Genomic DNA, 23,781 nt, shown 5'->3' with positions numbered 1-23,781 from the left:
GCGAGCTCACGCTTTATTACGTTAGGCGTTTTTTTTAGAGTCCCGGGGGAGTTTTTGTACCGGTGGAGGTGGAGGGCATCTCAATTACGAGTTTGTCATTTTCGTCAACTACTGTTCGTATAAACTATCCCTACACATCTACAACAGAAACCACACTGGCCCAACAAACCATGTCCCCCGTAGAAGGATCACCAGCCAAGCCAGAGGACTATCCTCACTTTATGAGCGTGTACGTTCTAATTCCCATTGGGCAGGCGGGCGAGATAAGCGAGAGTAAGGGTGAGATTACAATCACAGCGTTTGGCAGGTTCAACCATACCCATACAACAACCGGTGGCAGAGTGAAAGATGCACGCAGTCAAAAAATATAGATATATATATGTATTGATACAAGCTGACCAGAAAAAAACACACTCAATTTAAAATAGTGCCCATGAACAAGCCTTAAAGAGCCTTTCGGAGGGCGGTATCCCCATCGGGTAAGCCCGTCCTTCCTCGTCTGCTTACTACAACACGTTGATCCTCATCACTTACCCCCCCCACCGCCAGCGCCGCTTTGGTCCACCTTCCTACCTCCCGTATCATCTCCCGCGGACACAACAACCGTGTCCAGCTCTCGTCCAACGTCCGACATGGAGAGATGGACTGTCTCGAAAACTTGGGACGGGTACCAGAAGGCTTGTTAAGCGAGTGTGCAATGTTCACCACCTTGTCGCCTTGCATCATGTAAGTTACTCCCTCTCTCCCTCTGTGTGATTCTACTTTGTGCAAAGTGGAAGATGAGGCTGATTCTTCCGTCAAGGTGCTCCGCAACTTGTATCCTCTACAAAATCCGTACCGTCGTTCTCGCCGAAAACGAAAATTTTTTGGGCGGGGAACAACTCCTCCGTGATAACGGCGCCAACGTTATCAACCTCGATTCTGAAGAGATTAAAAACATGATGAAAAACTGGATCAACAGTCCGCGGGGTAAAGTGTGGAATGAGGATATCGGAGAGGTCACAGGATCGTAATACAGGAAGAAAAAAAAAAAAAAGAGTACAACAGATTGAGTTTGCATGTATTTTACTTGCTACAAGGATACCGCTTTTTTTAATATAAGTATGCCTACTGCTTAGAATCCCGTCTCACGCTGCTTCTTGGCCGCTGCCAATTCTGTTTTTCTCTTTTTGAAAATCGAATGGCTATCTTTCCCACTACTCGATCCCCCAGCCCTCTTATTCTGCCGTACTTCTCTCGATAACTCCTTGCTGGAAAGATGAAATCCTTGATTAGTATATGCTCCTCACTTTTCCGGTAATCATATAGATTTTGGGGAAAAAAAAGAAAAAGAAAAAAAAACCCACTTGACACTCTTGTTCTGTTCTCTATAACTGATATTCTGCCCTCCACTCAAATGCTCCAACGGTGCCATGAACCTCTGCACCGTCGTCCCACTCGTACTCGGCTGAGCGCCCGCAATCCTCTTGAGATGCTTACCCCCATTCAACCTCATATAATGGTCCGCCGTCTCTGCCGCGGCATCACCCTGGTTCAGTACCGACTCTAGCAATGACAGCTGTTCGTCCTTGGAAGCGAAAACGAGGTTGGGCATGCTATGAAGACCGTGAAGTTCGGTGATCACTTTGAACGCGTAACCTTGGTCAATCAAGAATCCTTGCCGCTTCGAGGAATAGAACATCTCCTGAGTATCTTTGGAAACAAGCGAATAAAAAAAGGCGTTGAAACCCTCGTCATTTCTTCGCTTTGCCCTCAGAATCCTACCCAATCGCTGAGCTTCTTGTCGTCGAGAACCAAAATGGGAAGATATTTGGATCAAGCAAGTAGCTTCAGGCAAGTCGATAGAAGTATCACCGACCTTGGAGAGGAAGATGGTGTTCAGCTGGGGGTCGTGTTGGAATCGCGAAAGAATCCGCAACCGTTCGCCTTCAGGCGTCCCGCCGTGAATAAAAGACTTGCCCAACTTTTTGGCGTACGCCTATTCGTCCCGTCAGTACAAACCAAGATTTTCTCGAGCCCAAAACAACTCACCTCGAGTGCAAACACATTGTCGGAAAATACGATCACCTTGTCGCCTCGGCTCTCATGATAGTTGATCAAGAACTGACATGCTTGAATCTTGTTCGGGTTCATGGCGTGCAAAAGGATGCGTTTGCGAGAAGGATTCCGTAAATATTCGCGATAAAATTCTGGAGTCATGGGGCACCAAACTTCGGCACACTAAAAAAAAACGTCCTGCTCAGTAGTGTATAGACCAAAAAAAAATTGGGCAACGAAACATACCTGGACAGTGGCAATATGGCCATTTTTAGCGAGATCCATCCAATTGGCTTCGTACAACTTTGGACCAATCAAGTATCCCAAATCCCCAATCCTATCATCCTCCCTTACCAGCGTTGCTATTTTTTCACGTTAGTCTCCATATCAATGTCAATCCACTGAACCGCAAAGACTCACCAGTGAGACCCAACTTGGCATGCACTTTGAAATTATTGATACATTTTCTGAACATATCCGCCGGAGTCACATGCACTTCATCCAACAGTAAAAATCCCCATTCCCTGGACCGAAGGAACTGCATCATCTTTTCCGCATCATGCGCTCGCTTGCCAGTTTTGGCAATCATGGAGTAGGTTGAGATGACGATGCCCGCCGACGTACTGAACATTTCTTTTTCGCCCTGGGTGAAGGCACAGATCTGTCGTTCCGATATGTTGGAGAAGTGAAGGAATTGTTGCTTCCATTGGGCTACCGATACACTACCCGTATAACGTCAGAGGTTTGCGCAACGAGAAAAGAAAAACAAACCAACGCAGAAGTACAGAGCACCAACGCGCTCTTCTTGATCGTACATGCCGCAGTTATGCCCACCAGCGTTTTTCCCGCTCCACAAGGTAAGACAATGATACCTGACCTGGCTCTACCGTTACCAAACATTTTGGCTAGACTCATCTCCTGATACGGCCTGATGACTGTCATGGGCTTCAACTGTATATCGAGATTGGGATTGATCGTGTCATTTCTGAAATCGTACTCTTCCAATGCAGGAAGATCGATATCCTTGCACCGTCTTCGAACATCCTCCATCCGCTCGCCAGACACCTCAAACGAATGAACTTTGTCATCTTCATCATCCATCTCATCCGCCTCGCTAATCCCAATCACTGCACCCAAGACAGCATCATTCTCACGAGTCTGTTCGGCATCTTCACCCCTCTCTCGTCTTCGAGCTTCTTCTGTCCCAGGAATGGCAAAGTCTCGTCGTGGACGAGCACCTTCCTCCGCTCCAAATACAGTAGGACCTGTTTCCTCTTCACGATGCACCATGCATTCCTTGATGACTTCATCGTTCATCAGTTTTTGCAAGAATTCGGGGACACTCGTTTCAAGGAAGTATCGGTTGTCCTTCAATACAAGCCGGACTTTACCAAACGATGCGGTCCATTCTTCTATTCGCGCGACAAGTCGCGGTGAAAGGGGTGTCTTGCTCAGACGAGAGAGGACCTCAATGATGACCTTGGTCTCAAGACCAATTGACATGGCAGAATGTAAAGAAGGCTTGGTTATGCGGTATTCATGTATAAGGGCGGGCCTATATCCTTTGTCAGCACGATGAACAGGTAAACTTAAGTCATACGGATGACTCACCGAGATACTGGCTCGGAAATGGCAACCAGGAAATCTTGCGCTTGCTTTGCAAAGGGAGCAAAGGCCTCAACAATACTGTCCAGACATGGTCAGCAATGACTTGCTGTGTCGGATCCAAGGACTCATGTACCCACATATTACCGCGGTCATCTACCCAAAGCGGTCTCAAAGAATGATCACCTTTCAGCGTTTGGCCTGAAAGATCCACTCCTCGTTTACCAATTAAACCATCAAAATACCCTTCTTCATCCTCGTCTCCTTCTTCTTCCTGCTCAACAGCGGTATTGCCCTCCACTGCCCGTCGTTGGAGAGAGGACAAGTTTATCTTAATTTTTGTACCAGAGCCTGAGCCTGAAGCTGTGGGAGTGGATGTACCGTGCCGGGCTCCATATTTCTTGGAAGGCTGCTTCCGAGTGCGGCGTGGTGCTTCATCGTAGTCGGAGTCTGCTGAAGCGTCCGACTCAAAGAAATCGAGGGATGAAGCTGGAGAAGATGGTTCGCTCATTTCGGAGAAGAGAAAAGGCGATAAATGAAGAACAAAGAAAGAAGAGAGGAAAGAAAGCAAAGAAGGACGGCTTACGGAGCAAAGTGACGGACTGCTGCATTATTAGCTGTTGAGATTGCCGGCGGTGGCAAAATGTTACGTAATTCAGTTATTCGACTGTTTTGAAAGAGGGAGATTTTTGGTTCATCCCTCGCCCAAAGTCATCTCTCCAAAGACATTTCAGAAGACAACCGCCAAAATGGTAAGTTCAAACCTTTCCTAACAGCCCATTCTCACCCACTTCTAGAAAATAAAAACCATCTCTCGCTCCCTGGACGATCATCTTCCCTCTTCCTCCTCTGCTCCCCATCCTCTGTCGCACAACCTCGCGCCTCATCTCCATCCTTTTGCAAAGCCAAGAGAATACACACGTGCCGTCACTGCCGTAAAGATGGAGCGCATGTTTGCCAAGCCTTTTGTTGACGCTCTTGGTGGTCATCAGGACGGTGTCTACTGTCTGGGTAAAGACTCGAGACGGGCCGGCGTTGTTGCCGGTGGTGGTGGCGATGGCGAAGTCATTGTACATTCCTTGGGCTTGAGGAGACCATTGCTCAAAATCCCAGGAGCCCATAGGGGTATGGTCAGTGGTATATGCTGGACGTCTGAGGCGCAAGACCGTCGGCGAGGACTGATCACCTGCGGCAAACTTGACGGCACCATCAAACTTTGGCGAAGCGAGGCGTTTGCCCCTGGTTTGAGAGACAAGGATGCTTTTCAGGGCAATGAGTTTGGTCTTGGACAAGGTGAAGGAAGTGGATTTTTGGACCAGGCCGGAGCGATTGGAGAAAGCGGGTATGATGAGGAGGAAGGCGGAGGCTTGTCGCTTGATTCGGCAAAGAGGGATGCGTTGGGGCAAAATCTTGAGCCCACGATGACTTTTACATCCAAGAACGGTTTAAACGGCATCGATCATCACCGTACAGATGCGGTATTTGCTACTGCTTCAAACACTGTGCAGATCTGGGACGAGCAGAGGACGGCACCATTAAGTACACTTCAGTTTGGAAGCTCAATGGAGACAGTGTCTGGCGTCAAGTTCAATCAGAGCGAGACTAGTGTGCTGGCAAGTGTGGGTAATGACAGAACAATGTGTTTGTACGATATCCGAACGGGCAAGGCCGAGAGACGTATTGTTACCCAGGTGGGTAATATTTTCCTTCATTCATTGCGGAGGGATTCGTGCTTAGCAATACGCAGTTCACGTCCAATTGCCTCTCGTGGTGTCCCACTCTCCCCACCCTTCTTCTTCTTGGCTCAGAGGATCACAACCTCTACACGTTTGACATTCGTAACCTGGAAACTCCTAACCAAATTTACAAGGGCCACGTCGGTGGTGTCATGGGATGCGACTGGAGCCCGACGGGTGAGGGATTTGTCTCTGGGTCCTATGACAGAACTGTGCGGTTATGGAACAGAGAGGAAGGCAAGTCAAGGGACGTTTACCACACCAAGCGGATGCAGAGGTAAGTTCAAGTTTGACGTGATTTGCATTTTATATGGACGTATCCTAATAATTACTGCAGAGTATTTGACGTCAGCTACACTCCCACTGCCGACTTTGTTCTCTCCGCGTCGGATGATGGCAATGTGCGCATATGGAAATCGGATGCGTCCAAGAAACTCGGCCCTGTTTCGACCAAGGAGCGTCAAGCTATTGAGTATCGACAAAAATTGGTGGAGAGATACGCCCGGGAGAAGGGAGTCAGGGAAGTCAAGGAGAGGAGGCATGTGCCGCAGAGCATCCACAATGCCACAAAGCTGAAGAGGGAAATGATAGAGGCGCGGAATATCAAGGAGGACAGGAGGCGGAAGCACTCACGTGCTGGGCGGGAGAAGCCGAAGGCGGAGAGGAAGAGTGAGTTGGCTGTTGTGGTGGTGGGATGTGTGCTGACGCTGTGCAGAGACTGTGGTTGTGGAGCAGCGGTAGGGGGGGCGTGGTATATAGAATGTGTTCATAGGTGGTGTGATGTATGTGCAGTATATATGGCGTGGTGTCCGGATCTGAGTGGGTGCGCCAGGCGGGCTGTCCTGCTGCGTGTTTCAGTTTCTGGTCCCATCTCATCCAGTCATTCTCTTGTCCATCTTGTCTTTTTGCCCTCTCATCCACTATCCTCTTATCCACTCATCCATATCGCCCGCATGTCGCTCTTCGGCCAGATCAAGCGGCACAACCCTGCAAAACCACGCCGCTCACCCCTCCCCACCTCAGCATGGGACGACGACCGCCGCTTCGGCCTCTCTGGCCCCTCTGCATATTCTAGATGGTTCACCACCCTTTACATCCCCCTCCGCCTTCCTTTTGGCCACCCATCCGACTCTCACTCCCTCTCCTCGGGCTCATCCCTAGGATCCCCAAGACCCTATCACGCAAAGCCCAGAACTCGCCATCTCAAAGTCTACCTTCCCATTCCACCTCGCCTCTACGCCCGTATTCCGCGCCTCAATTCTCCCATTCGTGTCCTTTTGCTACTCGTCTTCAGTGTAGTCGTGGGCTTCTTCCTTCTTGGGTTCAGAAAAACAAGACAGGGTGAAAGAACGTGGTCTCCTCCGTTTGTGGACCCAGATACAATGGTCATTACACCGGAAGAGGCAGCGATGGTATGGGAATGGGAGATCTTGAGTGGGCACTATCCGAGTATCGAACATCGTATGCCATCAGTACTTTTTCCCTTTCCACATGCTGACTTGCTGCTTAGCTCCCGACCATCTCCCGCTTTATCCCTCCCTCAAAAACCCTGTCGTACCCGCGACACTCCTCCCTTCCCCATCGTCCCCAACCCCTTTAGTCGCATATCAAAACCGTGCAGACAAATTCCCTTCCGCCCATTTGGCTGGAAACGGCCCCGAGCGACATTATCTGTCTGTATGGGATATGCGAGAAAGTCAGCCTGGATTCCCGGCAAGGCCTATGCCGGGGTCCATCTTGGATCTGGACTTAGTGTTGGAAAAGTGCGATCTTGGCACCAACAAGGTGAGTTGTTTCTCGTTTTATCAAGGTGAAGCTTATCAAACTAGTACGTGCGAGATTGTTTGGAATTCCTGAGGATTGGAGGAGGTCTTGACATCGGCAAACGGGTGCGAAGAGGCAACTATTTGACTCAGTATAAACAGCTCTATTATGAGGAATCCACTCCTTCCCAATCTCTCTCCATGATGCCTCGCAACCTTAAGCAATCGACCGGCCGATCCAAAACCCCTCTTATCCTTCCCGATCCCTACGATATCCCAGCAAGTTTCGACTCCCGTGACGCTTGTGATCCTTTGCACCCCAGGATATTCCACATATTCTGGACAGGACCGTTCACAGATAAGCCATACATGGCTGTCATGTCCTTCCTCTTTACTCAGAACCTTGGGCTCGACAAGCCAGTGGATGCAGTGTCTGATACTGCAAGCGTCGTTCGCGGGACTTGTCGACCTCAACTCTGGTTGTGGATCAACCCTGGTCCTGCTGCTGCCGTACCCAATCCTTCAGCTAAAAGAGAAATGTACGAGCAGTTGGCTACAAACCCATGGTCTGCGCCTTTCTTGCATGACAGATTTAGGGACGTTGTCAAATTCAAGATGTGGAACACCACTGAACAGCTGGATGGTGTGGCTGAACTTAAGGATCACTGGCGAAAAATGCCCATCTTCAACTCGGGCGGAAATACGTATGGCGATCCAATGGGAAAGACCGAGGACGAAGTCAATGAAGAAATCGAAGACGAATCAGGCAAAACTGCCTCTCCCAAAAAGAAGGGTGGCCTTTTCGAAAAAGTTGGCTCCTCCTCAGAATCGGACTATGACCGTTTGTCCGTCATCCTCTCCGACATGGCACGATTTATCGTAACTCATAGATTTGGCGGTATCTATCTCGACGCTGATACCATCTTCCTTCGTGATTGGGAAGAACTGTGGAACTACCGAGGCCAGTTTGCCTACCGCTGGTCATGGCACGAAAAATACAACACTGCAGTACTCAAGCTCCACAAAGGCTCCGCTCTCAGCACGTTCTTGTTCAAGACGGCTTTGGAGAACGGACTAGATTTCCACCCCATGACGGTATCGAGGTATCTGAAAGATGCCGGATTGGAAAAGCTTCTATTCAGAGTGCCCGATGCGTTGTTTGACCCGGCTTGGTTGAACATGGAAAGATACCAAAGAGATAGGCCGCCGTTCCCGTACTTCCCAGAGTGAGTCGCAGCAACCTTTTACAACGTTAGGTGAGAGCTAAGGATAATCTAGATTCTCCGTCTTCTTCTCCAATGACAAGTTTGACACCGCTGGTCCTCAGCCATTAGGGTTCGATGGGTTTTTCAGGGGTGCATTCTCCTATCACTTCCATAATTTCTGGTAATCTTCTCTCTTGCAGTTCAAGATGGGCTAAGCTGACTGTATGGTTTTTATTATAGGTGGCTGCCCTTTGACCCCTCGCGCAACTTTCCAGATCTCGGTCATCGATTCATCAAAGGCGAAAGAGCTTTGCGTGATGCCGCGCGTTCTTCATCCTCCGACCAAGCTTCCCACCTTGTCGGTGACGATGTCGAGCCTCGCAGTGTCCTCGATCCTAGTCAAGAGGGCGTTGAAGGTGACGGTGATGTCACGAGCAGGGAGGACATGGATGATGAGCTTGATTTGAGTTGGTCAACTGTACTCAAGAGGAGCTTTGAAGGATTTTTGAGGGGAGAGAGGCCAAATGCTTATGGGGAATGGCTGGAATGGGGGGATTAGGTACAGGAACTTGAGCAATTTGGATGAAGGTCGTGCAGGGGGGTGGGGGGGGCATCAGGTTTGGATGAACGATAGACTGGACGACATACCTATACCTTGAAACTCTTGAAGATACCCCGAAAAGGCTTTGGAGATTTTTTTTCTTGCGGCTACAAAGTGCTATAGCAGTGCAGCTCGAGTGTTTTTAATTTTCCTTTATCATGCCGCCATCATCATTTTCAACTTCCGTTCATTATTATTATCTTGCTTATTATACTATAACAATACTACAATACAAGCAGGTCAAATAGCATCGTCTACGTGTAAGTAATTGCTTCTTGCGGCGATGTCATTTGTGCATACGTCTGATTGTACGATTGTGATTATTGAACAAAAGCAACAAGGCCGCTGCTCAAAAAAATGTTGTTTTATCTTTTGTCTACTCTACTTTGCCAATTCAATATCGTTGCGAGCAGACGGAGGGTGTACGTCGAGTGCCTCTAGGTATTTAGGGGGTGAAAACAATAATACGAAATCCATTAAAATCCCTTCTTTTGAAAAAGCCTTATATAAAGTCAGGCCAAATTATTATAGTGCCCTGCATAAATGATAACATACCACCACCTTTTGTATGATGTTCCTTGATGCATTTGGTGGTGGTGGTCCACGTTTTCTTCATAGTTCTTGGAATGTGATGATAGTTTTTTGCAAGGTTTTGATACTTGCTGAAAATGAGCTATGGACTTTATTTCGTTATTTGAAGGAAGAGGAAATTCCATCCAGTGTTGTTTCCCCCTCGTTGTTGAATCTACTGCGTTGTTCGTTGCTTGTTCGCATAATACTCGTAATGATAGGAAAGACAGCAGAACTGCCCATGATGGTCCTTTATTATGGCACATTATTCTTCCAACACAGACGTTAGATGTAACCTTTGTTATGTTTGATAGACAGGTGCACGAGTAGAGCAGAATGAATCTTAAATCATGTGCCTTCCTTAGTGAGTAGCAGAAAAGAAAGGTAAGTACGTACTAGCTGAATGAAAAGAAGAACAGACCTTCGACGTGCGTGATGAGAAGCCAGTCAGCCGTGGCGTCGTGCAGTGTGCTGCTTGAACTCCGTCCCTCCTCGAGGCCCTTCTTCTTTGTATGTTTTTAACCAACTAGCAAGCTACTTTCTGCCTCCATCGCCTCCTCTACAATCATTATCGTCAACTTCCATCTGTCCTTCCTCAAAACACCTTAAAACATCCCCCTTCATCAGAACGCAGTTCATCACCGGTCGATTATCAACTACTGTCTTCCTCATCGTGCAACAAACATTGTCGTGCTACTACGCAACGAAAAACCGTCGGTTATTGCTACTATCATAATTAACTTGCCAGAGTCCCATCAATCAAGCTCTCAGCACAAGACCACCCTACATAACTAAGTATTGATAACGTATCCTCCTTTCTATTCTTTTGGCGGCACGCAACATGTCGTCTTTCGTCGGGTTCTATTCTAATTCCTCAGTTCCACCAACCTCATCCCATCTTAACCTATATTCGTCAGACTATGTCTACGATGATCTTGCAATAAATCCAGTAAATGGTGCCTTCGATGGAACTAATCTAAGCGCGAATGAGGAAAGCTGTAATAGCCGTTGGTGGGGCTGTAAGACAGTGAGTTTTTTCAGTAAATAGCCATTGCGACTTTCAGACATTAGTTATTTACATTCTCTGCCCACCCTGCTCTACAATACGCAAAGCAGCAATCCTTTCCGACTGAAGTGTATATGACAGAGCCGAAGACCACTTCCTACACCTCCTGCCCTTCTGAATTCTTACCCTTTGACGGACCCCCTTCAAGGCATTTTTCCCCCGTACAAACTTATGAGGCGTCCCCTTCGTCCATGGGGACAATCCGGGAGGTCACAGATGATAAGTGGAACGGCGGTGTCAAAGAAGAAAGCACTCATAGAATGCCTCAGAAGACTTCTCAAGTCACCAAGGAACCAACAAGAAGGTCTGCCGATCTTTCTAGATTTGAAAGGTTTAACAGCAGCAATGGCAACGAGGATCTTGTTTTATCAGTCCTCGACGGCCACAAAACGGAGAAGTTAATCCCCGACATGGGGTTGGATGAGCTTCTAATGATAGATCGCAGTAGCCGAACCCGAGAGATGCAGAACCGAATTCGTGCCCTTCGCAGTGAGTCTTTACAAATTTTTTGAAGTCGCCTACGAAGATACGAGTGCTCAAGCGGACTTATAGACAGGAAAACGGCATTGGAATCTCGAAAACGGAAAGAAGATAAGATGAGAACTCTCGAAACGGAGAATGAGAGTCTTCAATCTAACAACGAGGAGTTGTCAACACAACTTGACCAAATGATTGAGAAGAACACAATGCTAACCGATCAACTCTCCCAGCAATACAAGGAGGTCATGGAGCTTAAAGGTAAACTTTTGATTATGAGCCAAACGTGCAACAACGCATCAGAGTTATCGAGCCAGAACATTCAATGTTCCTCTTGCAGCAATGCTTGCTACTCTTTTTGGCCACCTTCTGTTTTAATGAACAATCAGTCTAGTGGTGTGGTCGAAGATTACAGCTATCCAACTGCTATAAATGGGAGTGATTGTCATCGGTAGTACAAAAATTTCTCGAGACGATAGCCGGTGTGTATGAATCAACCTGTTCCCCTTCTCTTATCTCTGCTCGTCAGTCATCGAACCCCCGCACAGTCGGCTACTACCCGCTACCCAAAAATCATTAAACTCTAATCGATTTGGGGGAACATCCGTACTATTAATTCTGAATAAGAGTGACAGCGGCTTGAGCAGAAGGAGAACAATGAGAAACGACCATATAGCTGGTTTAGCCTGAGGGGGCGAGGACGGAAGAACCATTGGGCGGCGAACAGTCTGAAAAGTCTCTTGTTATTAAGGAGGAAAGTGACGTTGTTCAAAACGTACATTTGTACTCATTCCAATCTTCTTCACTTTAGCGAGTCGACAGATATTCAATACTTGCTCAGCATCAATGACCATCTTTTTATATTATTGCGGTAAAAACAACGACTTCTAGCTCCTCTCCAGCACCACAGACAATGAGCCTTGCCAGCCAGCGATTACTGAAAGACGGATCTCTTGAAAGGATTTGAACATCTTTTATTAGCAGCTAAAGCCGAGGGTAATGACACTTGGAAACCGGAACGTTTTCATGCATAATGACATGATGACAAGTCCTTTTTTTGAGGTGATTAGCAAGAGCAAGAGGAAAACAGCTTTTCCAAAGGACTAGTCCTCGTAGCCTTACTTCCGTGACTTGGTGGGTTGATAAAAAAGGCTTTGTTATAGGAGTTGAGCATGAGCTGCAGCCCGCCAGTTGATATGATTGATATTTTCGGTGTTACCGTACCGACGGACCGAGTATAGTTGGAGTAACCAATGAATGTTTCTATATTTCTCAATTATGTAAAGTATCTGCTTTTTTTTTTGATTTAATTATATTACGTGCGCTTTTATTAGGGACGGAGTTCGGCGGATGATCTATTTATCGTTTGAGGAGCGATTTCACCCTTACAGCGAAAGGTTCACGCAAGCCAGACCTTACTACATCCATAAAATTCTGCCATTACCACTCAACACATCATGGACCCCTGTATTTAAACCCATCGGATATAGCCACTTTCTGTGAACCGCCGAAATATGGACTGGACCGCCCGATTACGACCTTTGGGCATTGCAACACTCACTGCATTTCTTTGTTTTGTCACTGCCGCTGTCAAACCATGGGCGCGGATATGCGGGGAGTGAGTTGGCCTGTACGTCAGTAGCCCCATTAACTGACCACAATGTGCCTCTAGATGGGGCTTTCTTGTCTATACATCTTCATTGATTTTCTTTTTCCCTCAAGGTCGTATTGGCCCACAAATCGAAGCAACAGGTCAGCCAGAAAAATATGACGCAAGTCAACATTTATAGAGGCTAAAAGAAAATTGCAGTGCTCGGCATAGCTGGAGGTACAATAGGAATTGGATGGTCGAACGGAACACTAGCAGTGGCCGCCTGGTGTGGACGGCGGTACGGTGCTGATTCTAACCAAGCCAGGGCCATTCTGGGCGTCGGGTTAGCCCTTTTGTGTATTGCTTGTGAGTGCAATGATTTTCTTTGGAATGCAATGACCCTTAATTCGTGCATAGCCGGTCTTGTAAGAAGCTATGCAAGGCGCCTCAATGCATTTAGCAAAATCATGGTGTTCTTTCCTATTTTCATGCTTACCAGTCAGCAATCTATTCTACATGTGAGTAATTTGCCTTCAAACCTTGCAAATTTCTATCGAATTGCTCCTAATTGCTTCCTTTTCATCACCTGCCTGTAGATGTCAGCATCATTGTTTCTTGAACAATTTTATGTGGTCGTTTTTTCTGGCATCTTGCCACTTTTGGTTACCGTGGTTTTTGCGCCTCATCATTCGTTATCTCATCAGTTTGGATCCGAGGTCAAAGAGTCCATCAAAAATATCTGTATATTACTACCTCTATCATTCCATCATATATTCGGTGATGGCTCTTTGCCCGCAACAGAAGACGGTGACTCGGAATCCCCAACAAGTGCCAAGAGAATTGAGGCACAAATGCAGGATATCCGCCCTCCAACGCAGGATCAACTTGCAAAAAAGCTCAAAACCACTATCTCCAACCTTCAGTCTTCTAGTGCATCTTATTTAAGAACAACACCCCGGGTAGAGGGGCAATTTTCTGCACTTCCTGCCGTAATAAAAGCCCTCCAGCGTATGGCCCGAAATCCACTTTTAGGCCCCACTAGTCATATCCCCGGCGAACGAATCCAAGCGGCCTTGCACAAATCTTTCCCTCCCAGCGCACCCCCGTCACCCCATCACCGTCGCAAAAGCTTCAACCACTTCCGTCATAAACACAGTGACTCCGCCTCTTCTGAAGTTGACCTGAATATGGAAAACTTGACTAGACGAAAACCCCGGCATTTGGCCAATTATAATCATCCAAGAGATGTTAGTCCTAACCTCGCCTTGTCAAGCAGGCCCGGGCTAAAAGATAGGAGCGATCGGCTCTTGTTGGTTATGGTAAAAGCTCTACATTCCATCGACCAAGTGCTGCCTAGCAAGTTTGGCTGGTCTGTGGTCACCCCCGCAGAAGGGGAGGCGGACGTAGTTTCCTCTCGAAACTTGCAGGAGTGGAAACGATCTCTTGAAGAAGAATTGCTTCATATCCAACGAACTCTCGGATCTTTGCTTGGTGACGTTGATCCTGATCAATCTGGGCGCTTCAGCCTCACAAATACTTCCGATATTCCGCCCAGTCGTGTGGATAGCCCGGTAGAACATCGTGTTACCTTTTCTGAGACGCCCGAAGTAAAAAGCGTACTTCATAATCGCGATCGATACCGTCTCGCGTTCTATATGACAGCTCTCCTTGATTTAGCGAGAGATGTGCAGAGTTTAACGGAGACGATTTTGAACGCTCCAGACTACAAAAGACCCTCAAATGTTTGGCTTGCCTCATTGCGTCTGTTGTGGGTCAATCGTCAAGATGACGTTACTGTTGCGGCAGATGGCAAAAGTAAGCTCGTCCAATGATTCTCCGAGACAGAAGGCTTGTCAAGCTTACTATTAAAATTGAACAGGCGTAGAGAATGATCTGGTGTCTGAGGAAGAGCAGCCCTTTGATGAGCTCAAAGAGTATCAAGACATGGATTTTGTTACCGCCATGCTTCACCAATCTCATTCAGCATCTTCGATTACTGGACCAAAATATAGCATCCAAAGAGCGTGGAAGTTATTGTGGAACCAACGTAGAGTCGTCAAGGGTAAGTCGTTCGGATGTACCTTTGATCCTTCCCTGACGTTGAGCAGCTCGTATTACCTTATCACGCGCAATGCACACCATCAAACACTCACGACACGTCCTATTCAGCATCAAACTAGCGGCTGGGATCTGTCTTCTATCTGTCCCTGCTTGGATGCCTGCAGATAATTCAGCCCGGCATTGGTATGATACCTCTCGAGGAGGATGGATGGTTGTCAGTTATATGTTTGTACTGGAAGATACCACTGGTGCAATTCTGAAAGTGGGATTTCTTCGAGGTCTGGGGACCTTTATTGGTGCTATCATGGGTTATGTTGTAAGTTGCAAGTTCAGATTCATAACTTCATCCGCTGAGATAGCACCCATAAAGTGCGTTGTCATTGCCAAGAGAAATGCGTATGGTCTTGTGGTCCTCGCCACAGCTTGCTCAGTCCCCATATCATACAATGTCTTATTTGCTTCGTTACCGGGCCTCGGAGTCGCAACGTGAGTGACTCGGTTCATGGATCGATTTGAGACTAAAGCGAACATCTCAGCGGCATCACTCTTCCTCCCATTCTGTTCATCCCATATCTCGGCCTGGCAGAAGGTCAATCTGATTTCTACTTAGCTTGGAACAGATTCGTCGACATCATGATCGGTACTGCCGCCGCAGTTTTGGTAGGCACCTGGATCTGGCCTGTGCACGCTAGAGTCCAATATTTCCGAGTTGCGGCCAGCATGTTAACACATCTGACGGAATACTGTGAGCAAATAATCTTTAGATGCCTGCGATGTCGCTGATCCAATTACTATATTCTAGATCTTCGTATGAGCCGGTAAGTGCTAAGTGTTGATATGTCCTTGATATGGCGATGGTAGGTCTGAACAAACGAGTAGAGATCTGGTGCGGTCGTCGCTCGTTTACTACGCAGATGACAAACAATACGAGCAACTAGAAGCCAAACTCAAGGTAATTCGATTTGCACTATGTCCGTTTGTTGTATTTGACTCGATTATAGCGGGACTTTCAATTGGGGCGTGCTTTGGTGGCAGTCCAAAGGCAAGAAGTTTCTCTTCTCCCCCGGCCAATCAAGTTATACTCCGAAATCATCGATGCTAGCGAACGTTTATTGGAGATTCTTATTGAGACACGGATTTTACGATTTGGTGTACCGAGAAAAGAGACCGTTCTTGATGTGTTGCCTATCCGGAGAGAGCTGGTAGGTGTTTTTCTTGAAGTTACTGATAACTAGTACCAGCCCTGCGCTAAACTTGTGCAATGTCAGATATCAACTGTATTGATTAATCTCTGGTCTTGCAGTCATGCCTTTGGTTCTCGAAGCCCTCTCCTGCAATTCTTGCCTTCTCCTCGTATTCCTTTGTCAGAACTCATGGATGTGACAGAGGAGCATGCCAGACATCTATTGGCCTTGCGGAAACAAGCTACGAACGGCAGCGCAGGAAACGGGGGTACCGTGCAAGCCCCCGGGGTTCCGTCCTTGACCGAATCTTATCAGGCGGAGCTGGCAGTCGTGTATGGGATGGCGGAAAATGAAGCATTGGGAGAAGTGTGCAGCATTCTAGAAGAAGTGAGTGGGCAATCGACGAGGCGTCGCGACCTCAAGCAAGCTAATGAATTGATTACAGCTTGTCGCAGCCGCTAGAACACTGTTTGGGACTCAGGCTTTTTTACAAACTTCTTAGTGGTCGAGTGTTATATAATGCAGTCTCGTTATAATTCAGCTACGCTTCTAACAACAATGCATTCATGAAACCAATGTCGCACTCCATCGATCTGAACAAAATCCCGAATTAAACGTCGCCTGACACCAGCCGGTCGACTTCGATGTCCACGGTCTGTTCCTCTTGACCTCCCGTTCTCAACTTCACCGAGGCCTTCCAGATCCCAAGCTCCTTCATTCTCGCTCCAGCTTCCTGCTCTACCCACGAAACCTCTACGTCCTTTGAGCTCAAACCGTAGTTGGTTTCGAGTACTTCGTACACGTTGGAAAGACTAAGAGATCCGTGCAAAGTGGGAGAAGTAGGGGAAACCGTTCGAAGAGGGAAGTGGAGAGTATTGGGAAGTAAAAACAGGGAGTCAAGGAGATGCTGAGGAGTTTGTTGTGGACCTTCTGAAGATGCTTGTGGATTCTCGGGGGTAGCCCCGGGAGCTTCGACTTGTAACCAATGGACTTTTCGCTCTTCCTCCTATATCAAAACCAGGATTCAGTTACTATCTAAGTATCCAATTAAGACTTCCTTACAGTCATTCTCAGTATTTGGCGTTGTTTATTATCTTTGAAAGCGACAAATCGGGCCTTTCTTGCGGGCACGAGATCATTTCTAGCCCTACCGGGAGCGACAAAAAGACGATCATCTGGGCATGATCAGCACCTTAATGCGCAGCGCAGATAGTGCATAGAGACTTACATCCTTTCCCTAGCCCTGGGACATCTTGAAGAAGCTCGACGAAGGCTTCTCTCTTTGTCAGGGACCTGGAAGTAGTCTAAACGAAGCGTCAGTAGTAGTACGCTGCTGTCCAAGCCGGTTTAGGCGTACCGAGAAGGCCCTGAAGGAAGAGAATGTTGATGATGTGAGTATTTTGGAGCTTGAGGGAAGCATGGGTTATGAGTTATGGACATAAATGTATGTACAAGACGTTTTGTTGGAGAGGATAGCGACGGAGTATGAGGGCGAGTTTCGAGGAAAAAGCGGGATCACGTGACCTGGTCTCCTGTTTACTCGTAAATATTCGATTCTGCCTCATAGTAGTCGCACCTGCTCATCTAAACATTTATACATCGTACTTCCAACCCTCAGTATGGATAGAGGCGCAGCAAGGAGCAGGAAAAGGTCTCAAAAAGACATCAAGCCTTCTGCAGCCCACCCTCCCGCCTTCGAGGAGCGAAGCAAACCCGTCGGTCCGGAACAGAGACCCAAGAAACAGAAGAGACCTGAGAGAGGCGAGCAATCGAAGGATCCCAGTTTGTACAAGCCGAAAGCAGTTCGCACTTCTGCTGCTCTAATATATTCAGAAGCACCCTGTGCTCTTCCTCCACCTACCGAGCAGCTCGAAAATGTCCGCAGAATTGATTTGAGCGGTAGTGAAGCCAAAGATGTCTCCTGGCTAAATGGTCTGGGAGTAACATGGCTCAGCCTTGCCAACTGCCCCATACAGCAGGGCTGGGAGGCGGTTGGTACTTTATCTGAGCTAACTGGTGAATCCGATTTTGCAGTTAGCATACACCGAAGTTGTTCACTAATGAGATATGCAGTGCTCAACATCAGCGGTTGTGGGCTTAAAAAGCTTCCTGTGGCCCTTAAGAGCTTATCGAAACTCAAAGCTATCGTTGCTATGAACAATGAATGGACGGAACTTGATGAAGAAGTAGTTGGGGCTTGGACAGACCTCAATTCACTCAGTATGTCGTTCAAACCGTTCCCCTTTTTCATTGTATATTAATCCGTCTTTTATTCATAGTTGCTTCTCACTCTCCCAATCTGGTGTCCCTTCCCTCGACGTTATCAAATCTTCATCATCTTTCAAAACTCACATTCTCACACTGCCCTCGTCTGGCCGCTTCTTCCCTTCCAAATCTATCGTCGCTTCCCCTACTTCGAGATGTCAAGATGAACAATCTCCCCAACTTGACTATTCTTCCTTCACACATATCTTCTTGGGGTAAAGGTGATATGTCGGTCGTTGGAAAAGGGCAAGGTGGCTCCCCTCAATACGGAGATGGCCTGCAAGTCCTTGATCTTGGAAACTGCTCCCTCGCTTATCATGCGATCGCTTCATTGTTTGGTCTCACCGCGTCCAAGCGTAAGCCACTTTGGCCACACCTTCGCTCTCTTTCCCTTCACTCGAATCCTATCGCCACTACACATCCCCAATATTCTGAGCTTTTACAAGCTTCACCCGATCTACCCAATCTGCAGATCATTGATGCGCATCGTGTTGTGGAAAGAAAGAGAAAAGGCGAGAGATCGGAAAGCAAGGCCGACAGGAGAGCAAGGGAAAGAAAAGAGGGCCAAATGAAACCTTCGGGAGCAAATGTAGGCAGTGGGAAGATGAGGAAATGGGGTCAAGTGACGAAGGCCGAGGAGGATGGCGACACGAAGCAAGCGACAGATAAGGGTGCGAACAAGCCAAAGCTGTTCAAGGGAGAAAAGACGGATGTCAGTGATAGTGTACCTTCTTCAAGGAAAAGGAAGCATGGCGACCAAACCGTTGAGACAGTGACGAACAGACAAACCAAGCTGGACGTGCCTAAAAAGAGAAAGAAGCACGAAAGTGCTCCTTACGCGTCTTCATCTACTTCCATACCTAACACTATCACCAACACTCTCAATGCTCCTGCAGCTGATCCTAAAGAGCTACATCGGTTACCGCACCAGGAGAACGCATCCAACATCAACGATTATCGCAAGGAGAAATCTGCTGTTGTGGGTCTCATTGAGGTAAACAAAGATGGCGGGGAAGTCAAGTTGAGCACTCATAAGAGGAAGAAAATCCAAGCAAAGGGTCTGGTTGGCAAGGAATCTACAGGAGGCGTGGATTTGAAGGAGGTATTCGGGAAGGGAAAGACTGCAGAGAAGGAAAAAGAAAGCGAGAGTACTGGGCTTGGCGTTGGAGAGTGGTGAGGTGCATGAAAACAGATGTTTCACATTATTAGTCGCGGTTGCATTGGACTTGTATGCATATTCTGTACTCGATACTATTATCCATCTAAACATTCGTACAACATTGTCATTGTGGCATATCAGTCATCACTATCCTCGGAACTCTCATCCTCTATATCGCCGGCCTCGGCACCCATTGCCAAACGCCTTCTTCCTACCCCTCCTTCCACAAACCCAGGTACTGTGATCTGCTCCATGCCGTCGGTGAAATCAAAACCTCCAAGAGAACCGGAGTCTTCTTGCGCTGGGAACTGTCCAAAGGCGTCAGACATGGCAAAACTATCCAATGCCGCAGATGCGGCGGCGTCTACCTGTGCTTGATCTTCCGGCATATCAGGTGTCTCATCCACAGCATTTGGATCCAACCCATCGAGCTCCGCTCGTAGAAGCCTAGCCATCTCATCTTCTTCGTCATCACCTTGTTCGACCACACCTCCTTCGCCATGATGAACTTGGACAGCCTCCGCGTTTTCATCGTCATCATCATCGCCAAACAGGTCGTCCCCATCTGAATAATGTGGCGAGGAAGCCTGTTCACCATCTTTAACTGCTACAGGCGTTGGAGCTTCGCTATAGCCATCTCCACCTTCATCAAGATCGACATCCATCGGAGTCTCAGTTGTGACGGTAGACTCTTTGACGTCCCTGTGCTCGGCACCCTCCCCTACAGCGGTAACTTCAGCAGCCTTTTCTTTCTGATTGGCAGCTTCCACTGTGGCACCCTCTTCAGCTTTTCCAAGTTCATCGACAAGGGCCTGTCTTGCGCCAATTTTGGCAGTGACATCGGCTTGAAGTCCGGCGATTGTTTCTTCGAAACGTTTCTAGGTAGTTGGAAAAAATAAATTAGTCGACCGAAAGAAAGCTCATGTAACCTATACGTACGACCATAATAGGATTACCACCTGTGAAACCAGCACGTTTCTTATCAATGACTGCTTCCAGGGCCTTGATCTCGCTTGTAAATTGCTTGATCTTCGCTCTTTTCTCCAAGGTCTCCTCGTCATATTCTGATTTATCACCTTCGTCATCATCGTCATCATCTTCAGATCCGCTTGTGGCTCCATCATCCTCGGATATACCCGTGAATTCAGACTATGCGTGGTCGATTATTAGAATTTCCCACGAAAAGGATGTCAGAGGATACTAAACTTACACCACCTGTGCCCTCCATAAGAGCAGCTGCAAGCTCTCTGTAGATTCATTGGTCAGCAAATTTCGTGTGCACATTTTGAAAAGCGTACTGATCGAGAGTGCCATCATCCCCATCGTCTTCTTCCCCTCTTTCGTAGTCTCCTTCACCTTCATCGCCCATTTCTGTACCCCAATCCGTCCCCCCTTCTCCCCAGTCCTCCATCTGCGACGGCGCAACTGATCCAGGATCATCGTACATTTCTGAGCCACCATACTCCGACCCCATGTCCCCTTGATTGTAATTTTGCCAAGTTCCATTAGGGTCATAGTCGATATAGTACTGATCATCAATATCTGGGTCCTGATGAACCTCTATCAAGTCTGAGTTTGTCTTGTGTAAGCGGGATGTAAAGGGAATGAGCTCATGAAATAGCTTACCGAAAGCAGTATCCTCTGCTTCATCATCTTTCTTCAGCAGATCCTCAACCGACTCTTCGACGACTTCAATCGCTAGTCTACTCATTCTCTTCCTGAATCTCCTCTTCCTGACATGCTTCATTGGAGGTGTTATACCGTGCGGCCAAATGTATTCATCTATCTTTAACGGTTTTTCCGTTATGGACGCCTCGTCTGCCACAGGATTTTCAACAATTAGCATCTGAGAGATGTCGGCAATCTTGAACAAATGTCGGCTATCGAAAGTCTTTTGGGCTTCAATGATATTGGGAAGGTCGACGAGTTTAGCAGCATATGTCATATTGTTGACTTTGAAGGCCGCTCTACGGGGATCTAATAGTTTACACGTTACCTTTTCGCAAACAGCGTGTTCATGCAACGAAACCCACCTAGAAATTTGAATTCAACACCGTCCAGACCTTTGCCCTTGCCTTTGACCATATCCCTCAACCCCGTAACGCCATTTTTTCCTTCGGCAACATCTTTCGGGACCCTCAAGATGAATTGCTCTTCAAAGCACAGCGGCTCTTCTGGATTTTCGTCCAATTCTCGATCATACTCGCCCAAAAAACTTGACATTCTTCCACCAGAGGCTTCTGTCACCCCACCAGATTTGAATGAAAGCTTAAGCTTTGCAACTCCTCCACTCCCAGACGCATTTCTTTCAGATAACCTAGTAGAAGCCCGCATCCCGCCTCGAGCACCTCTTGATCCTCGGCCGCCTCGAGATCCTCTTCCCCTGCCTCTTCCCCGGCCCCTACCTCGCCCTCGTGCTAACCCATTTGCGTCCCCTGTATTTTGATACGAATATCCAGATAATTCTGCACCAATTTGTTCGGCAGAAATTCGAGGAGACGGACCAGCATCTGCAGAAGCGAATGACGCAGGGGGCGCTGCTGGGACGGTGAAGGTCGGAGTGTGTTCTGGAGGATATGGCTCGGAAGAAAAGGTGATGGATGAGTGACCTGGGTCAGCAGTATTGGGTGTGGGTATCTGGTGAGGGTCCATTGGGGGCAGGGCGGCTGCAAGTACTATTAGATGCTATGGACACGACGGAAAGAATGGCGGTTTACAAAGTGACAACAACGATTCCGATAATACGTAATCATACTCGCTATTATGCCCAGAGCCCCAGACGGATATCGGAGTGGCCCGATATGCAGCGAGATGGCACGTGACAATAATAATGGCACACCGGACCACATGAAGTTCGGCACAACAATCCTCGACAGTTCAGATAAATATTGGAAGCCACTCACTCTATGAATTGGGATGGTCATTACCATAAAGCCTTCCACAGTGCTCGCAGATACGTCGAAAGGGACATGAATCGATGCGATTGGTTGCATCGAATGAAGGATCGATGCGCCATGCGCTGATATGCGAAATATTCGAAAGGGCTTTATCCAATTTATTCATACTGATGATATATACTGCGCCCTACTGGTGCATCGAGACTGAACCAAACAGACACCAGCTTCCTATATTTTAGAGCTTACTGCCTTTGGCAGCTTCGTTTGAAACTCGAACAACGGTTTTGCCCAGGTTTTTCCCCTCAAACATCTCCCTCAACGCCTGCACGCAACTGTCCAACCCATCAATGATATGATAGTTGAACTCCATCTTGCCCTTCTTGACAAGGTCGGAAAGATACTTAATACCCTCCGGAAAGCGGTCAGCGAATTGGAAAACAATGAATCCTCGCATAGTGGCCTTCATGGAAATGATGTTGAAATAGTTATAGATGGGGTCGGGGACGGTGGCACTGATGACAATGAATTAGACACCAGTTTTTTGGGTCATCATGGTAGTACTCACTTGTACTGGGAAATAGCACCGCATGCAACGATTCGGGCGAATGGGTTGAGCTGGGCAAGGGCCATGTCGAGGATTTTACCGCCGACTGAGAAGTGTTATTGGCAATTTTGGACCTTGAGTGATGTGACTCACCGTTGTCAAAGTAGACGTCAATGAGACCAACTTTCTTGAATTGTTCCTTGAAGTCATCATCTTTGTAGTTGAGGGCGTTATGAGCTCCGAGCTTCTTCAGATAATCAAGCTTTTCTTTCGAGCCGGCAATGACGGTAACCTTGCAATTGGGGTGGGCTAGAGCGATTTGTGTTGCGACCTATGATCGTAATTTAAGTCGGCCTATTAACAATGACTTAATGGGTAACTGAAACATAACTGACTAGACCGACTGCGCCAGCGGCACCAGAGATAACGACATGATCTCCATCCTTAACCTTGCCAACTTCGATCATACCCTAGGAGCGCAAACATGAGTATGCTACTTTTAGAAAAATTACAAATGTCAAGGATTTCAATACTCACAAAGTAGGCGGTTAAACCGGTCATGCCGAAAAGACCAAGGTGGTCAACGTCCCTAGCTCCCTCAGGCGTCCTGGTGATTTCATCAGCGCTCACCATAAGAACTAAGTATATTACCCACTCTCTTTTTGTAAGGCCTTCAGTGGGGCCAACGTAATACTCTTGCCAGTTCAAAAGGCCAAGCACCTAAGCTCGTGGTCAACAGGCTCGAAACATTCGCCGGGAACAACGTCTTACCTTGTCACCAGCCTTGAAATCCTTAGCTTTGGAGGCAATGACAGTGCCGAGACCATTTGCTCGCATTGCTGCCCCAATTTCCACTGGTGGCATGTAGGAACGGCCCTCGTTTATCCAACCTCGCATTGTGGGATCCTGAGTGTTGCAAAGACAGGGAAGTCAGCGACAGACTAATGCTTGGTATTGGCCAGGTAACATAACTTACAACGCTAGCATAGTCAACCCTGGCGAGGATCTCTCCGTCCTTGA

General features: G+C 47.6%; 9 protein-coding genes across 9 annotated transcripts in view; 5 read left to right on the top strand and 4 right to left on the bottom strand.

The window, feature by feature from the left end:
• Nucleotides 1–98: 98 nt before the first annotated feature.
• CNA05950 (cytosine deaminase, putative) lies at nt 99–1,056 on the top strand. The gene is made up of 4 exons (XM_566948.2): nt 99–229; nt 429–479; nt 550–726; nt 803–1,056. Exons 1-4 carry the CDS (start codon nt 171–173, stop codon nt 1,011–1,013), a joined length of 498 nt encoding a protein of 165 aa, XP_566948.1. The 5' UTR covers nt 99–170; the 3' UTR covers nt 1,014–1,056.
• Nucleotides 1,042–4,214, bottom strand: CNA05940 (general RNA polymerase II transcription factor, putative). Its single transcript, XM_566947.2, has 8 exons — nt 3,783–4,214; nt 3,649–3,723; nt 2,813–3,592; nt 2,458–2,759; nt 2,284–2,399; nt 2,032–2,220; nt 1,347–1,978; nt 1,042–1,250 (listed from the first exon to the last, which is right to left on the bottom strand). The coding sequence occupies exons 1-8, from the start codon at nt 4,151–4,153 to the stop codon at nt 1,115–1,117; spliced, it is 2,601 nt and encodes an 866-aa protein (XP_566947.1). The 5' UTR covers nt 4,154–4,214; the 3' UTR covers nt 1,042–1,114.
• A 141-nt stretch (nt 4,215–4,355) lies between these two features.
• On the top strand, nt 4,356–6,181 carry CNA05935 (hypothetical protein). Its single transcript, XM_024656102.1, has 5 exons — nt 4,356–4,394; nt 4,440–5,333; nt 5,390–5,655; nt 5,716–6,047; nt 6,094–6,181. The coding sequence occupies exons 1-5, from the start codon at nt 4,392–4,394 to the stop codon at nt 6,117–6,119; spliced, it is 1,521 nt and encodes a 506-aa protein (XP_024514174.1). The 5' UTR covers nt 4,356–4,391; the 3' UTR covers nt 6,120–6,181.
• An 87-nt stretch (nt 6,182–6,268) lies between these two features.
• CNA05930 (snoRNA binding protein, putative) lies at nt 6,269–9,672 on the top strand. Its single transcript, XM_024656322.1, has 6 exons — nt 6,269–6,839; nt 6,889–7,163; nt 7,208–8,367; nt 8,420–8,527; nt 8,587–9,207; nt 9,282–9,672. The coding sequence occupies exons 1-5, from the start codon at nt 6,332–6,334 to the stop codon at nt 8,903–8,905; spliced, it is 2,370 nt and encodes a 789-aa protein (XP_024511964.1). The 5' UTR covers nt 6,269–6,331; the 3' UTR covers nt 8,906–9,207; nt 9,282–9,672.
• Nucleotides 9,673–12,438: 2,766 nt separating this feature from the next.
• On the top strand, nt 12,439–16,467 carry CNA05920 (expressed protein). The gene is made up of 14 exons (XM_566945.2): nt 12,439–12,678; nt 12,733–12,812; nt 12,871–13,017; nt 13,069–13,169; nt 13,248–14,466; nt 14,531–14,713; nt 14,760–15,028; nt 15,083–15,198; nt 15,249–15,457; nt 15,515–15,530; nt 15,592–15,664; nt 15,714–15,914; nt 15,981–16,283; nt 16,342–16,467. The coding sequence occupies exons 1-14, from the start codon at nt 12,575–12,577 to the stop codon at nt 16,396–16,398; spliced, it is 3,078 nt and encodes a 1,025-aa protein (XP_566945.1). The 5' UTR covers nt 12,439–12,574; the 3' UTR covers nt 16,399–16,467.
• CNA05910 (hypothetical protein) lies at nt 16,443–17,333 on the bottom strand. The gene is made up of 4 exons (XM_566944.2): nt 17,254–17,333; nt 17,125–17,200; nt 16,959–17,071; nt 16,443–16,902 (listed from the first exon to the last, which is right to left on the bottom strand). Exons 1-4 carry the CDS (start codon nt 17,314–17,316, stop codon nt 16,507–16,509), a joined length of 648 nt encoding a protein of 215 aa, XP_566944.1. The 5' UTR covers nt 17,317–17,333; the 3' UTR covers nt 16,443–16,506.
• A 145-nt stretch (nt 17,334–17,478) lies between these two features.
• On the top strand, nt 17,479–19,406 carry CNA05900 (hypothetical protein). The gene is made up of 3 exons (XM_566943.2): nt 17,479–17,912; nt 17,970–18,116; nt 18,176–19,406. The coding sequence occupies exons 1-3, from the start codon at nt 17,516–17,518 to the stop codon at nt 19,336–19,338; spliced, it is 1,707 nt and encodes a 568-aa protein (XP_566943.1). The 5' UTR covers nt 17,479–17,515; the 3' UTR covers nt 19,339–19,406.
• Nucleotides 19,382–22,023, bottom strand: CNA05890 (conserved hypothetical protein). Its single transcript, XM_024656321.1, has 6 exons — nt 21,354–22,023; nt 20,947–21,297; nt 20,619–20,889; nt 20,531–20,567; nt 20,260–20,469; nt 19,382–20,198 (listed from the first exon to the last, which is right to left on the bottom strand). Exons 1-6 carry the CDS (start codon nt 21,970–21,972, stop codon nt 19,458–19,460), a joined length of 2,229 nt encoding a protein of 742 aa, XP_024512075.1. The 5' UTR covers nt 21,973–22,023; the 3' UTR covers nt 19,382–19,457.
• A 341-nt stretch (nt 22,024–22,364) lies between these two features.
• CNA05880 (cytoplasm protein, putative) overlaps nt 22,365–23,781 on the bottom strand; it is a 1,678-nt gene continuing 261 nt past the window's right edge. The window contains exons 1-8 of the mRNA XM_567203.2: nt 23,738–23,781; nt 23,533–23,667; nt 23,417–23,481; nt 23,299–23,368; nt 23,157–23,231; nt 22,915–23,092; nt 22,783–22,867; nt 22,365–22,729 (exon numbers count right to left, since the gene is read on the bottom strand). The exon at nt 23,738–23,781 is cut by the window's right edge and continues 261 nt beyond it. Of these exons, the coding sequence (XP_567203.1) occupies nt 22,453–22,729; nt 22,783–22,867; nt 22,915–23,092; nt 23,157–23,231; nt 23,299–23,368; nt 23,417–23,481; nt 23,533–23,667; nt 23,738–23,781 (929 nt within the window). The 3' untranslated portion in view covers nt 22,365–22,452. The remainder of the gene's footprint in view (nt 22,730–22,782; nt 22,868–22,914; nt 23,093–23,156; nt 23,232–23,298; nt 23,369–23,416; nt 23,482–23,532; nt 23,668–23,737) is intronic.

This window comes from Cryptococcus neoformans, chromosome 1 (assembly GCF_000091045.1).
Source record: "Cryptococcus neoformans var. neoformans JEC21 chromosome 1, complete sequence".
NCBI lineage: Eukaryota > Fungi > Basidiomycota > Tremellomycetes > Tremellales > Cryptococcaceae > Cryptococcus > Cryptococcus deneoformans.
This window is presented reverse-complemented; position numbering and strand designations above follow the sequence as displayed.

What these genes read in the sequence shown, in the direction of transcription:
- CNA05950 (XM_566948.2), top strand. Translation starts at nt 171, where the DNA reads ATGTCCCCCGTAGAAGGATCACCAGCCAAGCCAGAGGACTATCCTCAC. An exon ending in GAGGGCGGTATCCCCATCGG is followed by an intron (nt 480 to 549) that starts GTAAGCCCGTCC and finishes CCCCACCGCCAG; the next exon opens with CGCCGCTTTGGTCCACCTTC. An exon ending in ACCTTGTCGCCTTGCATCAT is followed by an intron (nt 727 to 802) that starts GTAAGTTACTCC and finishes TCTTCCGTCAAG; the next exon opens with GTGCTCCGCAACTTGTATCC.
- CNA05940 (XM_566947.2), bottom strand. Translation starts at nt 4,153, where the DNA reads ATGAGCGAACCATCTTCTCCAGCTTCATCCCTCGATTTCTTTGAGTCG. An exon ending in GTAGATGACCGCGGTAATAT is followed by an intron (nt 3,724 to 3,782) that starts GTGGGTACATGA and finishes ATGTCTGGACAG; the next exon opens with TATTGTTGAGGCCTTTGCTC. An exon ending in ACAATGTGTTTGCACTCGAG is followed by an intron (nt 1,979 to 2,031) that starts GTGAGTTGTTTT and finishes CGGGACGAATAG; the next exon opens with GCGTACGCCAAAAAGTTGGG.
- CNA05935 (XM_024656102.1), top strand. An exon ending in AGAGACGTATTGTTACCCAG is followed by an intron (nt 5,334 to 5,389) that starts GTGGGTAATATT and finishes AGCAATACGCAG; the next exon opens with TTCACGTCCAATTGCCTCTC. An exon ending in CACACCAAGCGGATGCAGAG is followed by an intron (nt 5,656 to 5,715) that starts GTAAGTTCAAGT and finishes TAATTACTGCAG; the next exon opens with AGTATTTGACGTCAGCTACA.
- CNA05930 (XM_024656322.1), top strand. Translation starts at nt 6,332, where the DNA reads ATGTCGCTCTTCGGCCAGATCAAGCGGCACAACCCTGCAAAACCACGC. An exon ending in CCGTTCCCGTACTTCCCAGA is followed by an intron (nt 8,368 to 8,419) that starts GTGAGTCGCAGC and finishes AGGATAATCTAG; the next exon opens with ATTCTCCGTCTTCTTCTCCA. An exon ending in TATCACTTCCATAATTTCTG is followed by an intron (nt 8,528 to 8,586) that starts GTAATCTTCTCT and finishes TTTTTATTATAG; the next exon opens with GTGGCTGCCCTTTGACCCCT.
- CNA05920 (XM_566945.2), top strand. Translation starts at nt 12,575, where the DNA reads ATGGACTGGACCGCCCGATTACGACCTTTGGGCATTGCAACACTCACT. An exon ending in CCCACAAATCGAAGCAACAG is followed by an intron (nt 12,813 to 12,870) that starts GTCAGCCAGAAA and finishes AGAAAATTGCAG; the next exon opens with TGCTCGGCATAGCTGGAGGT. An exon ending in AACTAGAAGCCAAACTCAAG is followed by an intron (nt 15,665 to 15,713) that starts GTAATTCGATTT and finishes ACTCGATTATAG; the next exon opens with CGGGACTTTCAATTGGGGCG.
- CNA05910 (XM_566944.2), bottom strand. Translation starts at nt 17,316, where the DNA reads ATGCTTCCCTCAAGCTCCAAAATACTCACATCATCAACATTCTCTTCC. An exon ending in CCCAGGGCTAGGGAAAGGAT is followed by an intron (nt 17,072 to 17,124) that starts GTAAGTCTCTAT and finishes GATCATGCCCAG; the next exon opens with ATGATCGTCTTTTTGTCGCT. An exon ending in GCCAAATACTGAGAATGACT is followed by an intron (nt 16,903 to 16,958) that starts GTAAGGAAGTCT and finishes GTTTTGATATAG; the next exon opens with GAGGAAGAGCGAAAAGTCCA.
- CNA05900 (XM_566943.2), top strand. Translation starts at nt 17,516, where the DNA reads ATGGATAGAGGCGCAGCAAGGAGCAGGAAAAGGTCTCAAAAAGACATC. An exon ending in TACTTTATCTGAGCTAACTG is followed by an intron (nt 17,913 to 17,969) that starts GTGAATCCGATT and finishes TGAGATATGCAG; the next exon opens with TGCTCAACATCAGCGGTTGT. An exon ending in GACAGACCTCAATTCACTCA is followed by an intron (nt 18,117 to 18,175) that starts GTATGTCGTTCA and finishes TTTTATTCATAG; the next exon opens with TTGCTTCTCACTCTCCCAAT.
- CNA05890 (XM_024656321.1), bottom strand. Translation starts at nt 21,972, where the DNA reads ATGGACCCTCACCAGATACCCACACCCAATACTGCTGACCCAGGTCAC. An exon ending in AGCAGAGGATACTGCTTTCG is followed by an intron (nt 20,890 to 20,946) that starts GTAAGCTATTTC and finishes AGACAAACTCAG; the next exon opens with ACTTGATAGAGGTTCATCAG. An exon ending in GTGGTAATCCTATTATGGTC is followed by an intron (nt 20,199 to 20,259) that starts GTACGTATAGGT and finishes CCAACTACCTAG; the next exon opens with AAACGTTTCGAAGAAACAAT.